Source organism: Mixophyes fleayi, chromosome 5 (genome assembly GCF_038048845.1).
Source record: "Mixophyes fleayi isolate aMixFle1 chromosome 5, aMixFle1.hap1, whole genome shotgun sequence".
NCBI lineage: Eukaryota > Metazoa > Chordata > Amphibia > Anura > Limnodynastidae > Mixophyes > Mixophyes fleayi.
The window spans coordinates 21,911,282-21,924,287 of NC_134406.1; the positions used below are offsets into that span (position 1 = coordinate 21,911,282).

Sequence of the window (13,006 nt, forward strand, 5' to 3'; positions counted from 1 at the left end):
GTCACATTAGGACTGCCTTTGTTCTAAAAGTGATAAATGTGTATGTTTTGTTTCTGGTCCATTGCTTTATGTGCACTTATTAATGTGCTTCCGCTGTAAATGTTCTTAGATGGAGCAAAAGGCATCCTAATAAAAGCAGTCACTGAGTTTCTGTTTCAGTCACCCTGAAGTCTTGTAAAACTCTGTCATGTGCTGCTGTAAAGGCTCATTGGCCTCTTGTTAAATCATTTTTGGATATGTCCTCATAATTCACCTCATAAATGCTCTCGTCCTGTTTTCCATATAGTATGCTGCAATTTTTCCTTTTTCCTTCCCCCACCTTAATATTTGCATTTCTCGCGAAAGCTACCATGTTACCAGGCGGATGTGTGCAGGATCTATGAAAACAGCTTAAAATGCAATAACATTTTGCTGTGCAAGGTCACATTTTCCCCCATAAGTCTCAAAATGCTCTGCAAGGCTTCTTTTTGACAGGACATGATGGGACTTGTAGTTTAAAAACAACTGGACAGCTAAAGGTTGTGAATGTCCCATATATTGTAAGCTTGTAAACTGGGTCTTCTAACCTCTCTGTCTGCATTACCCAGTATTGTTTAATTACTGTGTTTGTCCCCAATTGTAAGCGCTACGGAATTTGCTGACGCTATATAAATAAATGTCAATGATTATGATGATGATGATGAACGTGGGCCCCAACCTAGGAGACTTTACCTATATCACATATTGATACATCTCCCAGAAAAGGCATTTCTCCCTGAAGGCACTCACCAGTCTGCGAAAGTGGATGAGGATGTGTCATAATGACACAAATCGCGTCATCAAACTCAGCCCAAAGACACTTTTCATACCTTCTACTGAAAAGTAGTTAAGTAAGACGTATAGTCCACTGCTGCCCAATCCTATTGAGAGTGAACATACTCTTTGACAATATTTCTAAACTTAACAGACAACATATGATCTCTTCGTTTTTAAAATTTAACTACTTTACATCTGGGGTTGTGGAAATTCAACTTTATTTATTTATCCTACTCCTGATGTTTTACCCACACTAACACACCCTTCAAATGTCCCAATCTCCACTCTGAGCAACACTCACTCCTCTTGTTTCAGCTGTCCCCTCTTCCAATTAAAATGTAAACTCTCTCATGATCAAGGAACTCGCTACCCAATGTTTTTTTGTCTTACCCTCTATGTCCCTGTTTTATGTAGGTAGGGGGAGAGTTGAGTGAGGTGGAGAAGGGAGCTGCAAAGGTGTCGGACAGCACAGGAGAAGTCTTGGAGGCAAGCGTAAGAGAAGGTAATGAGAGGTGAAGAGAGGTGGAGGTCAGAGGCAGAGCAGAGTGGTTGGGTGTGGGTGTACTTTGAGACGAGGTCAGAGATGTAAGGGCCAGAAGTGTCGTTGAGGGTTTTGAAAGTGAAGGAGCTTGAACTGAGTTCTGAAATGGGCAGGGAGTCAATGAAGGGATTTACTCAGAGGAGCGAAGAGAGAGGAAGATGAGCCTTCATTCTGGATGATTTAGATTAATTCTGAATTCCTAACATCTTTAACTGTACGCCTGTCAATGACTTAGGGATATATCAGGTTTCAGGGAGAATCCTGTTCTCACCGCGCTGTATAACTCCAAGAAAGATGTCCCTCACTACTGATGTTGTCAATTCAGTGATATAAGTATAGTTGGTAGCCATTCAGTGTAAACTGCGCTCTCACCTCCTATACATCCCGGCAGAGACACTAATCAATAGTACTGTGGGCAGCACGGTGGCTTAGTGTTTAGCACTTCTGCCTCACAGCACTGGGGTCATGAGTTCAATTCCCAACCATGGCCTTATCTGTGTGGAGTTTGTATATTCTCCCCGTATTTGCGTGGGTTTTCTCTGGGTGTTTCCTCCCACACTCCAAAAACATACTGGTAGGTTAATTGGCTGCTATCAAAATTGACCATAGTCTCTCTCTCTCTGTCTGTCTGTGTATGTTAGGGAATTTAGACTGTAAGCTCCAATAGGGCAGGGACTGATGTGAATGAGTTCTCTGTACAGCGCTGCTGAATCAGTGGTGCTATATAAATAAATGGTGATGATGATGATGATGATTATAGCATTCCCTATTCCACTGCTGCCTGTGACAATATTAAATCTATAGTAACTAGACTGAAGTTTCAAATTGCAGCAAAGTGTGATAGAGTTGGGGTAAGTACCAATGACTTGTGCAAGGGTAGAGTTAGTGAACATATTTGTACTGATAATCTATACATGAACTTCCTGCATTGTACAGAAAAAAATTCAAGAATCCCAAAAAAGACAAAATCTGATAAATTACAAAATTGGTTTTCCCTACACTTCATCACTAAAAGTCATGTCAGCTAATATTAGATCCAGTGTACACTGAGGGGCTCATATAGAGTTGGACATTTTTTGCATAAAATCTACATCTCCCCGCTGTGCGCGCACAACACACACGTGTCTGCATATTTCCGTAGGCAGATTAGGTCACATCATACACTTTCGACATCTTTGGCTTGGAGAGAGGAAAGTGGTGGGGGGGGAAGGGGGGGTGAGCATAGGACGAGTACTGTAAGGGTATGTATGTGTAATTGCAACTGAGGTACACCTGAATGCATGCTCATATACACCTGTCTGGAGGAGTATCTGCTGCAGGTGCTGGATAGTTGGTGCTATAAGATGCACTGATAAGGATGGCGATCTGCAGCACTCGCTAACGGCTTCTGATTGGATGATTGCATCTTGACCCCGACCACTGATTCATTAATTCATTAGTGTAGCTGGTATATTATGTAAAGTTGGGGCTCTCTATCTGCATTACTTAATTTATACTTCTATTTTGGCTGTGGCAGGAATGTGCGACAGCACGGTGGCTCAGTGGTTAGCACTTCTGCCTTACAGCACTGTGGTCATGAGTTCAATTCCCAACCATGGCCTTATCTGTGAGGAGTTTGTATGTTCTCCCCGTGTTTGCCTGGGTTTCCTCCGGGTGCTCCAATCTCATCCCACATTCCAAAAACATATTGGTAGGTTAATTGGCTACTAACAAAAAATTGAGCGTAGTCTGTCTGTCTGTTTGTGTGTGAGTGTGTGTCTATGTTAGGGAATTTAGACTGTAAGCCCCAATGGGGCAGGGACTGATGTAAGTGAGTTCTCTGTACAGTGCTGCGGAATTAGTGGTACTATATAAATAGATGATGATGATGATGCGTGTATTCTTAAAGGGGAAAACAGATGTTTGTATTTAATTTGCACTTGTATTTTGTATTTGTCTTAATTAATTACTTTTTATATTGGAAATGTGACTTTTGCATTTATTAATAACACTGTCTAGACATTATTCTCTTTAATGTATATGACACTTCAATATATTATTACATTGTATATATGACGAACACTGACACTGACATGCCACATCTCTACACTATCCTTTGAACAGGGTCATCTCTCCTCTTGTCTTCACCACTTTTAACTCTGCTCTCCAGCTACCTAGCCCTCCTCCTCGAGGACCCTCTTCCCCCAGTCCCCTCTCGCTCCCTCCTCTCCCCTCTGGGGGTCTCCCTGTCATCCGTGCCCTCCCTCTTGGGCTCCGTTGTATGCGGACCTTCCCCTCTCCCCTCCCCCCCTCCCCTCTAGCTGTGCTCTGAGCTCACTGAGTTACTGTGCTTATTGTTTACTATACTGTACTGTCTCACCTCGTATTGTAATTTCGTTTGTCCCTGTACGGCGCTACGGACACCTAGTGGTGCCCTATAAATAAAAACTAATAATAATAATAATAATATCCCTACACTTTCTTTATGCTATCGTGGTGCATAAGTATACACACTTGTTATTTCTTACATAAGCTTGTGGCCTATGATAGTCTTGTAGAGCTGGATGCATTGTGACTGATTATATACACGTAAATTAGCTTTTTCATGTGTGCATCTTTTACTGCATATTGTCGGGTCGGAAATGCCTCCAACGTAGATTTGAAGGCATTTTGTGCAATAGATCTACCGTGACTCATTAGGATCTGCACTGGTAAGCAAAAATGAAAACTAAAAAAAAATTTGGAAAATAAAGCTTGTTTCAAAATGCACAAAAGTAACTATGGACAATCTTATATCACAATGCCTTTAAATTATAATTGATTTCAGCATATATAATACACATATGAAGTAAAATTAGGAAAATAAAATTCTATTAGATTATTGTAAGAAAATGGTGAAAATGAATCAAGGAAACCGAAATCTGAAGACCTGAAGAGCAGGTGCTGGCTGGGCTGGGGGGCAGGGGGGCATCTATACTTCGGGTCAGTCCCCTAGTTGGCTACCTGGGTCACCTGCATTTTTTCCTTTAAAATAGACTACTGATTCGAGTCTTGCCCCCCAGACTAAAATTTACCACCCTCCCCTGCTGAGGACATAGGCACAGGTCCTGATATAGCACTAGGCTCGGTATTTAGTCATGCGTCTAGGAGAGATAGAAGTTAAGAGATGATTCTTTCTCTGCATAGCACGTATGTGAAACTTATTGTCTTTGATTTGTGAAACAAAAAAGTGAACTGAGAGAACAATTATCAGGTGTGAGCTTCACTATGTGGGGATGAATCGCGTACGGTAGTGACTCTATATTTTACTCAGTAACTCATGTGGCAAAGTTATGAATTGTTCTGTGTGAGAAGTGTGACCAGTAGAGGAGGTGGAGCTTGATGATGTTATTTTGCATAATCAGACCCCGCCCTCTGGTATGCAATGCCGTGAATTTCACCCCCTCATACACTTGTCACATGACCTCCAATATATATATATATATATATATATATATATATATATATATATATTTATATATGTATATATCTATATCTATCTATCTATCTATCTATCTATCTATCTATCTATCTATCTATCTATCTATCTATCTATATATATATATACACACCAAACACAGGAAACCTTTCAGGTTTGCTCTGAAAGTATTTTCATTCTATATATCAGTTAAACTGATTGCAGTCCTTTCAGATTTTCTTTTGTTTACTGTATATAGCACTTGTACTTTCTAAATTGGCTTTCTGTCGTTTCTGATTTATACATATAAAAGGTAGGCTTCCTCATCCCAAAGCCTTAATTCCCTTCATATTAAGCTTTTGATTTGTTTATTTCGATTTTGTTTCCTAAGGTTTGATAAATACATTTGTTATGCAACATTTTAACAACTTCCCATTTATCGGTATATTACCAAAATAATTGATCATTTTTTTCGTTCTACTCTGTTCCTATTGGGAAAACTAATTTCCGAAAAGTTAGCAACCAAATCCACAAATCAAATACCACATTGTTATTCATTTGTAAACAAGACAGATTATAAAAGTTATGTTCCCTTCCAGCAGTACCGTGCATGGCTAATAATTTTCTGCGCACACTTAGACAAGTTACTAATAGAAGACCTTCTGACAGTGAGTCCACTCAAAAAGGATTTTGCTAAATTATAATCATTATGTTGGGTACTAAAAATCAGGATAATAACTCCTAAGTCATGGAAACATGACTTCTGCCTGAAATCACTTGTTGAAATCTTATAAACACACTTAAGTACATTAATAGAAGTGTTCTGTATAATATATTTTTTCTTTTGCTCCATATTTACCAAAGACACTTTTTAATCTCTAAACGCTTTCCCCTATACAATCGTCGGAATTCTGATACCATGAGCAGATAAGAGTCGCAACATTTTAACTGCATTTTCAGAAATGTTGCAGTCTGAAGATAGAAAAAAGTGTTCAGGTCACGGAAGCTACCATAGAAGTAGTACTTCAACTTGTAGAAGGCAACTCTCACCCAATGAGAAAGATTTGTAACACTTTTTTGTGTCTGCCACTTATTTGTGACTTTGTGGTTTTCTATTAATATGTCTCATTTTGGGACAATTTAAAATAGCATTTAAATGTGTTCTGGGTTTTTTTCCAACAAAGAACTAGTTTGCGCTATTTGACCTTCCATAACAACATCTATAACCATGGAAACAGTCACACAGTCCACAGTTTTTTCTCCATGGTTAAATATGCTGCTAAGGAAATTAATTTATTTACAACATTTCTGTGAAATGGCAGCAACAATGTTTCTTTGTTTTCAACAGGAAATTTCAGGCAGAAGTCCTACTTAAGTACATGAGTTTTTCCAGTACGCTGTAGTACCCAGTGCAATAAATGTAATTAGACATCGTCACTTTTGAGATGAGTTATCCTTTAAATGATTGTTTTTGCATAAGTCCTTCTGCAATTTTTATTATGTGCTTCATGTTGATGGTTTCATTTGTGCTTTTCTGCAATTTCTTTATATCAGCAGGCAGAGTTATTTACATTATCCAGGGCAAAAACACAGCTTTTTTCGGCATTTGATGCAGTTGTATACAGACATCAACTTTGTGTCATATGTCAGGGCAACAAAAGAGTAAGAACTCTCCCACATCACATGAAGCATGGTTGAAAAGCACAGACGGAAGCTTGAAAGATAAAGCATATTAGTAAAGGTTGCAGGAGGCCATGTACTAGTCTTTGCACTAAAGTAGTCTGAAGGTGCACCACTTGTTTATTTTGCTGTGTTGTTGGGTAGCGGAAATACTATTTACTATCTACTGATTGATGGATTCATGATCAGCTTTATTCACACGTTTCATTGAGTGGGGCTTTCATTGAAACTAGCTAGTTGTAGAACATTTTATGATAATTTACTCTTAGTGTAATAATCCTATGTCAATGTTTTAAGGTTATTTAAACTCCAGTTAATTGCTACATTTATAACGACATAAGGAAGTGCAGTAAGTAAACCCAAAATACACATACCTTCCATTTGAGATTTGATAAGTCGGGAGTCGGATTGCATGAATCTACTACTTTCTAAGCTCTGTCTCATATAAAAAGGACAACGGCAGAACACCGTCTTGTATACATGCATGCAGGGCCGGTGCTAGGGTCCTAGGCACACTTTCAAAATCCGCCCCCCCCTCTCCCCCCTCCCCCCCCCCCCCCCCGGCACACTTTCAAAATCCGCCCCCCCCCCCACTTCTTTCCTTACCTTAACTTGGCTCCATAAAGCTGCTCCTCTCTGCTGGGTCCCGTCCCTCACTGACACTGTCGGGCCGTGATGATGATGTCACGCCCGACAGTCAGTGAGTGGAGGGGAGGAGACGGAACGCCCTATCAGCTGTTGGAGGGGAGGGTGGCAGTGGTGATCCATAGCCCCTCCCCCCTCCCCGTGGATCTATCTGAAGCTGTGCGGCGGCCGTGGAAGGTAGGGTCAGCGGTCGCCGCACAGTTTTAAAGTAATTTTAATTCTGTGGCGCCCACCAGAGCCCGGCGCCCCCTAGGCAACTGCCTAACCTAGCCTAATGGGAGCGCCGGGCCTGCATGCATGGTGTACAAGGAACTATCCAAAGAATTAATAAAATAGAAGTCCGGAACCTGTGGATAGATTATACCAAAACTGCAAAAGGGGTTGTCTAAAAAGCTCATAAATCAATTCCATTCATTGTCTCCTATAGATGATTAATACTACTACTATTGTAGTAATGGAATATAATGCATTTCTCACCCATGTCTTCCAGGTAAGCTGCAAGGTGCTGCAGTTCTTTCACCAATATATGCTGGGCTGTAACTACTTCTGGATGCTGTGTGAAGGCATTTACCTGCATACTCTAATTGTGGTGGCCGTGTTTGCTGAAGAACAGCATTTACATTGGTATTATCTTCTTGGTTGGGGTGAGTGCCAAATACACACAGCTTTACCCCTGTTCTAGACTGTTAAAGGAGAACGGACATGGAGTAATTAACGTATTTGTAATTGACATGCTATGGAAATAAATAACTTGTGCAATTCATTTGATTTGAATATCTGTAGAATTTACACAAAGAAGTAAAGTCAGTGTTACCCATTCATATATATCAAAGGCTATTACAGTATTACTAAAATAAATAATATACATGAAATAATATATAAAACTAATAATATGAAATATTGTATAATACTATAAAAATATAGGGCCTGATTCATTAAGGCACGAAAGAGGAATGTAATGTGCGTTTTTTTAACTTTTAAGTAACCCTGTTAAGTAATTCGGGCATACGCACGTCTGTATTCAACTATGAGTGGATCTGAATAAATGTCTCCTGTCAAATATCCTATGCTCTGCATTTACGGCACTTGCTGTATTGAGACAGACACAACACACTACAGGGTACAAGTACCTTAGAGCTGCCCAAAGATTGAGTCACATGATACTGCGTGCGCTAGACCTTGGCACGCCCTTACTGTACATTGACTTTGTGCATACGTCCCCATCCCCATTCTGGTCATGAAATCATAGGCCGTTGAAGTGTCCTTTGCATTTGAAAATTAATTATATGTATTTGCATTCTCAGGCATATTGCCCATTTCTGGGTATGCGCAATTTACAGCAAAATACCTACGTATCGGCATTTACATTCCTTAATGTGTCAGGCTCATAGGGCCTGATTCATTAAGGATCTTAACTTGAGAAACTTCTTATTTCAGTCTCCTGGACAAAACCATGTTACAATGCAAGGGGTGCAAATTAGCATTCTGTTTTCCACATAAGTTTAATACTGACTGTTTTTTCATGTAGTACACAAATATCAACTTCAAATTTCAGTGTACAAATAAGCTATCAAGTATCTGTGTGCTACATGAAAAAACATGTGGCACACCAGTACATGAGGCACACCAGTACACCTACCAGTATATAAGGGCACACCATTGCACCTACCAGTACATGAGGCACACCAGTACACCTACCAGTACATGAGGCACACCAGTATACCTACCAGTACATGAGGTACACCAGTACACCTACCAGTACATGAGGCACACCAGTACACCTACCAGTACATGAGGCACACCAGTACACCTACCAGTACATGAGGCACACCAGTACACCTACCAGTACATGAGGTACACCAGTACACCTACCAGTACATGAGGCACACCAGTACACCTACCAGTACATGAGGCACACCAGTACACCTACCAGTGCATGAGGCACACCAGTACACCTACCAGTACATGAAGCACACCAGTACACCTACCAGTACATGAGGCACACCAGTATACCTACCAGTACATGAGGCACACCAGTACACCTACCAGTACATGAGGCACACCAGTATACCTACCAGTACATGAGGCACACCAGTACACCTACCAGTACATGAGGCACACCAGTACACCTACCAGTACATGAGGTACACCAGTACACCTACCAGTACATGAGGTACACCAGTACACCTATCAGTACATGAGGTACACCAGTACACCTACCAGTACACCTACCAGTACATGAGGCACACCAGTACACCTACCAGTACATGAGGCACACCAGTATACCTACCAGTACATGAGGCACACCAGTACACCTACCAGTACATGAGGCACACCAGTATACCTACTCCTCATCAGGTTCATTCCCTGCCCTCATCTCCTCCCCTTTGTTCAAACTTCTGTTCCTCTACAAATGTGCGTTGCAGGAATCTAGGCGTTCTCCAGTGAACGACACCTAAACAGATTTGCTTTGCATAAATGCACAGTGTGGATTGGTTCATTCATACACCAGGACAGAGCCAATGATCTCACAGCAATTCAATCTCAGCTTTTGGGCTTGTATCAGATGCCTTCAGGACACCGTTCTAAAGATTTGGGTGGAATTGCTGTCTGCATTGGAGCTGGAAGGTGTACTTTACTTTTTAACAATTCTATATTGTAATGCTGAACAACACATTTTTTGTCACAACTATATTCGTACCTGCTATTGTTGGCGCAACTCAGAGGAAGGTGCGGAGCCTAACGTGCCCCTGGTATTCACCAGGGACCCCCGCAAGGAGGTATGGACTCCGCTGCAGGGACACGCAGGTCGCGGTCATTCTACGAGTCAACAGCGAGATACAAGAAAGGTGTCAGACAGGCCGGGTCAGTAACGTTCTGGAACAGGAGGTACACAAGGATATCCGGAGGGATGGTAAGGCAAGCCGGGTCAGCAACGTTCAGGAAGCGCAATACAAGGGGAGATCCAAGAAGAGGTGGTCAAACGGTCCCTGTCAGAAAGATCACAGGCAAATGAGGAAGGTCAGGAACAATATTAGAACTGGTAACACTGGTAATCACAGGAAACGCTGGAGGCAGGAAGACCTGATACTCTGGCACTGGTAGGAGGGCCAGAAGTAGTTTAAATAGTAAGGTGCTTCAATAGGAATCAGCGCTGTAGTGCTGTCATAATCAGCGCTGGGGAGATCTGCACATAGCGTCCAGTCGCCTAGTAACGGGGCGCGCTAGTGTATGCCGTGGTCGGGCGGCCGAGTGGCCGGAAGTGATGCGTCTGGTTGCTAAGCAACTAAGCAACCAGACGTGCTGGGCGAGAGCTCAGGCGGCCGTCCCAGAGAGATCGCGGGACGGCGCCTGACAATTTTACCTTCAAGGTTCATATCTGAAAGCTTTCAGTTTTGGTGTTCAGTTGCCCTTCAACAGATAAAATGGTTTTGCCGGCTTCTCCTAGGTTGTTCCTACTGTTAGTATTCTGGCTGTAGCTGACACTACTGATGCATTATTGCTATAGGGGACTTTGTGAAACTCCAGCTTTGATGATGTGACTGCAGAGATCTGTTATTGTGTTTTCAGCCCCTCAGCCACGTCAGTGAGAGATCATGGAGATAGTAAGGCACAGCATATGAAAATGGTGTTTTCTTTTTCTGTTTGTGATAAAGGGGCAATTTAATAATTGCCAGGTCTTTGCCATGTTATTTATCATCTGTCAATGATGACAGATGACTTTTCGGATGAATTTTTAAAATATCATCCTGGGACAGCACATCCGATAACTTTATTTACCTTTAGTGAAAATAAGATGGTATATCACTTTCACAAGTTGTTGCGGTGCTGCTCCTAATATAAAATAGATGATAAAAACAGATAAAGAAACTGTATAGAAATATGCAGCTCAATATAGTTTAAGGTATGGCTAAGGCTTGAGAAAATTATACTAATTGACAAATATTTTAAAGAACCAAATACAGTGTCAGAACGGCCATTGAAACGGGTATTAAACAATTAATTCAGCAAAATCAATAAATCCAATAAAATTATAAAAGCAATAAGTAATACACAAGATAAAAAAAGATAAATCAATAAAACAATAAAATGAAAATAAAGATAAGGGAATTTTTAATGTGGAAGAGGATTGCTTAGTGTAGCTATATTGCTTTGCAATGTTTTCATTTGGTAGATCCATTGTGCTTCAATAGATGAGATTTTCTCTATGAAATTGCCTCCTCTCCAGAATTGTTCCACATGTTGGATGCCCATAAAAGTAGTCCTTTGGGATCACAGTTATGATTTATTAGAAAATGATTGGACAAACGTTGTGTCATCAGACTTTTCTTATAATATTGATGTGTTCAGAAACCCTAATTTTCGGTCTCCGTTTAGTCCTTCTGATATACTATAGCCCACACGGTCATTCCAACATATAGATAACACCTTCTGTGTCACAGATAATGGCTCGTCTTATACTGACTATTTTCCCCTTGGAATTGGATTTAAAAATGATGGTAGGTTTAGTAAATGTTTGTTCAGTATTATATATGGTATATAGGATATTCCGTAGGTTTTTTGCTTTCCTGTAAATAATTTTTGGTCTTTCTGGAAGGATCTTTATCGTCTCTTCACCCAGTTTTAGAATGTTCCAGTGTTTGCATTGTGTTAATGTGTAATAAAACCAATGTCAGGAATCCCCTTTGTACCTTTCTCCTTGTAATGGAGGGATTTTTTCATATCTATTTTTTTGGATTCTTCTAATGCCATGTGTGTTTTTCTTTCGGTATATCCTCTTACCATAAAATTATGTTTCAGATGAGCTTCCTTTTTTACTTACCTTTAAACTGCGGTCGTCTGTCTCTCACTTCCAGTTACTATTGCAAAATGATGTCATGCATGCGCTAAACCACTTTGCGATAATAACCAGAGGGGAGAGTAGGAAGGCTGCGGTGAGAGAACCGAAGATCCCTTTACCGCAATGCTCTCCCCATAGAGTAGAATGGCTAATGCTATCTTCAATTAGCCAAGGGGCTCAAGTTCTTAAAACCTAGGCTTTATGGAGCTTATTGAATAGCCCCAGACCACAGTCCCCATTGAATTTTATGAGGACTGCGGTTTCCTGCGAGACTTAGCCTAATGCAGGAGATATATATAATATATCCTGCGTTAGGCTTTTGCTAAATAGCCAGGATACTTAGAAATGCCTAAACCATGCAGAAAAAGACATTTCCGCATGGTTTATGGCTTTATAAATAGGCTCCAAAAAAAGCACTAAGAAATGCTGGAATCAGATCTTTAAATTGTTATCTCGTTCTGAATGTGAATGTAGGAAAGTAAATGTCACACTTCTGGTATCACAAACAGAACCCAATAGCCAGGTAGTTCTGTAGTAAACAGGATTTATTTTGATATATATAAATCTCAAGTATCCAACAAGTGAAAACCACAGTCTCAAGACAGATAAAGGTCTGGTAGAAATATCAAGCAATTGTATTCCAAATCACAAGAGGGAGCTAGGTTCTGTGGAAGCATCAAGTTCAGATACAAACACAATGCTCAAGCAAAGGCTTCAAAACAGGATGTGCCATTTCTAGGCCCAAACAGGAAATGAGATCCAAGATGGAATCTTAATGAGACAGTCCCAGCCATCTTGGATAAGGGCAATTCTAAGGGCAAGTTCATAACAGTAATGCTGGTTACACATTACAGTGTTTTCAGCTGATTATCGGGCCAATCAAAGGATAAATGACCCTTTGGCCCGATATCGCATCAGTGTGTACGCTGCAGTCATGATTATCATTCCAAAACACATTGTATTGTTTCATTTGATTTTTAAACCAGACTACAAATCTTGTTCAACAATGGAACAATATTGTTCCAATCCTGCAGTGTGTACGCACTCAGGACCGGCAGTGTCCATAGAT

The 13,006-nt window shown here is 40.7% G+C and overlaps 1 protein-coding gene across 1 annotated transcript in view; it reads left to right on the plus strand.

The window, feature by feature from the left end:
- Positions 1-13,006, plus strand: part of CALCR (calcitonin receptor) — a 241,844-nt gene that overhangs the window by 201,653 nt on the left and 27,185 nt on the right. The window contains exon 8 of the mRNA XM_075211802.1: positions 7,588-7,741. Within this exon, the coding sequence (XP_075067903.1) occupies positions 7,588-7,741 (154 nt within the window). The remainder of the gene's footprint in view (positions 1-7,587; positions 7,742-13,006) is intronic.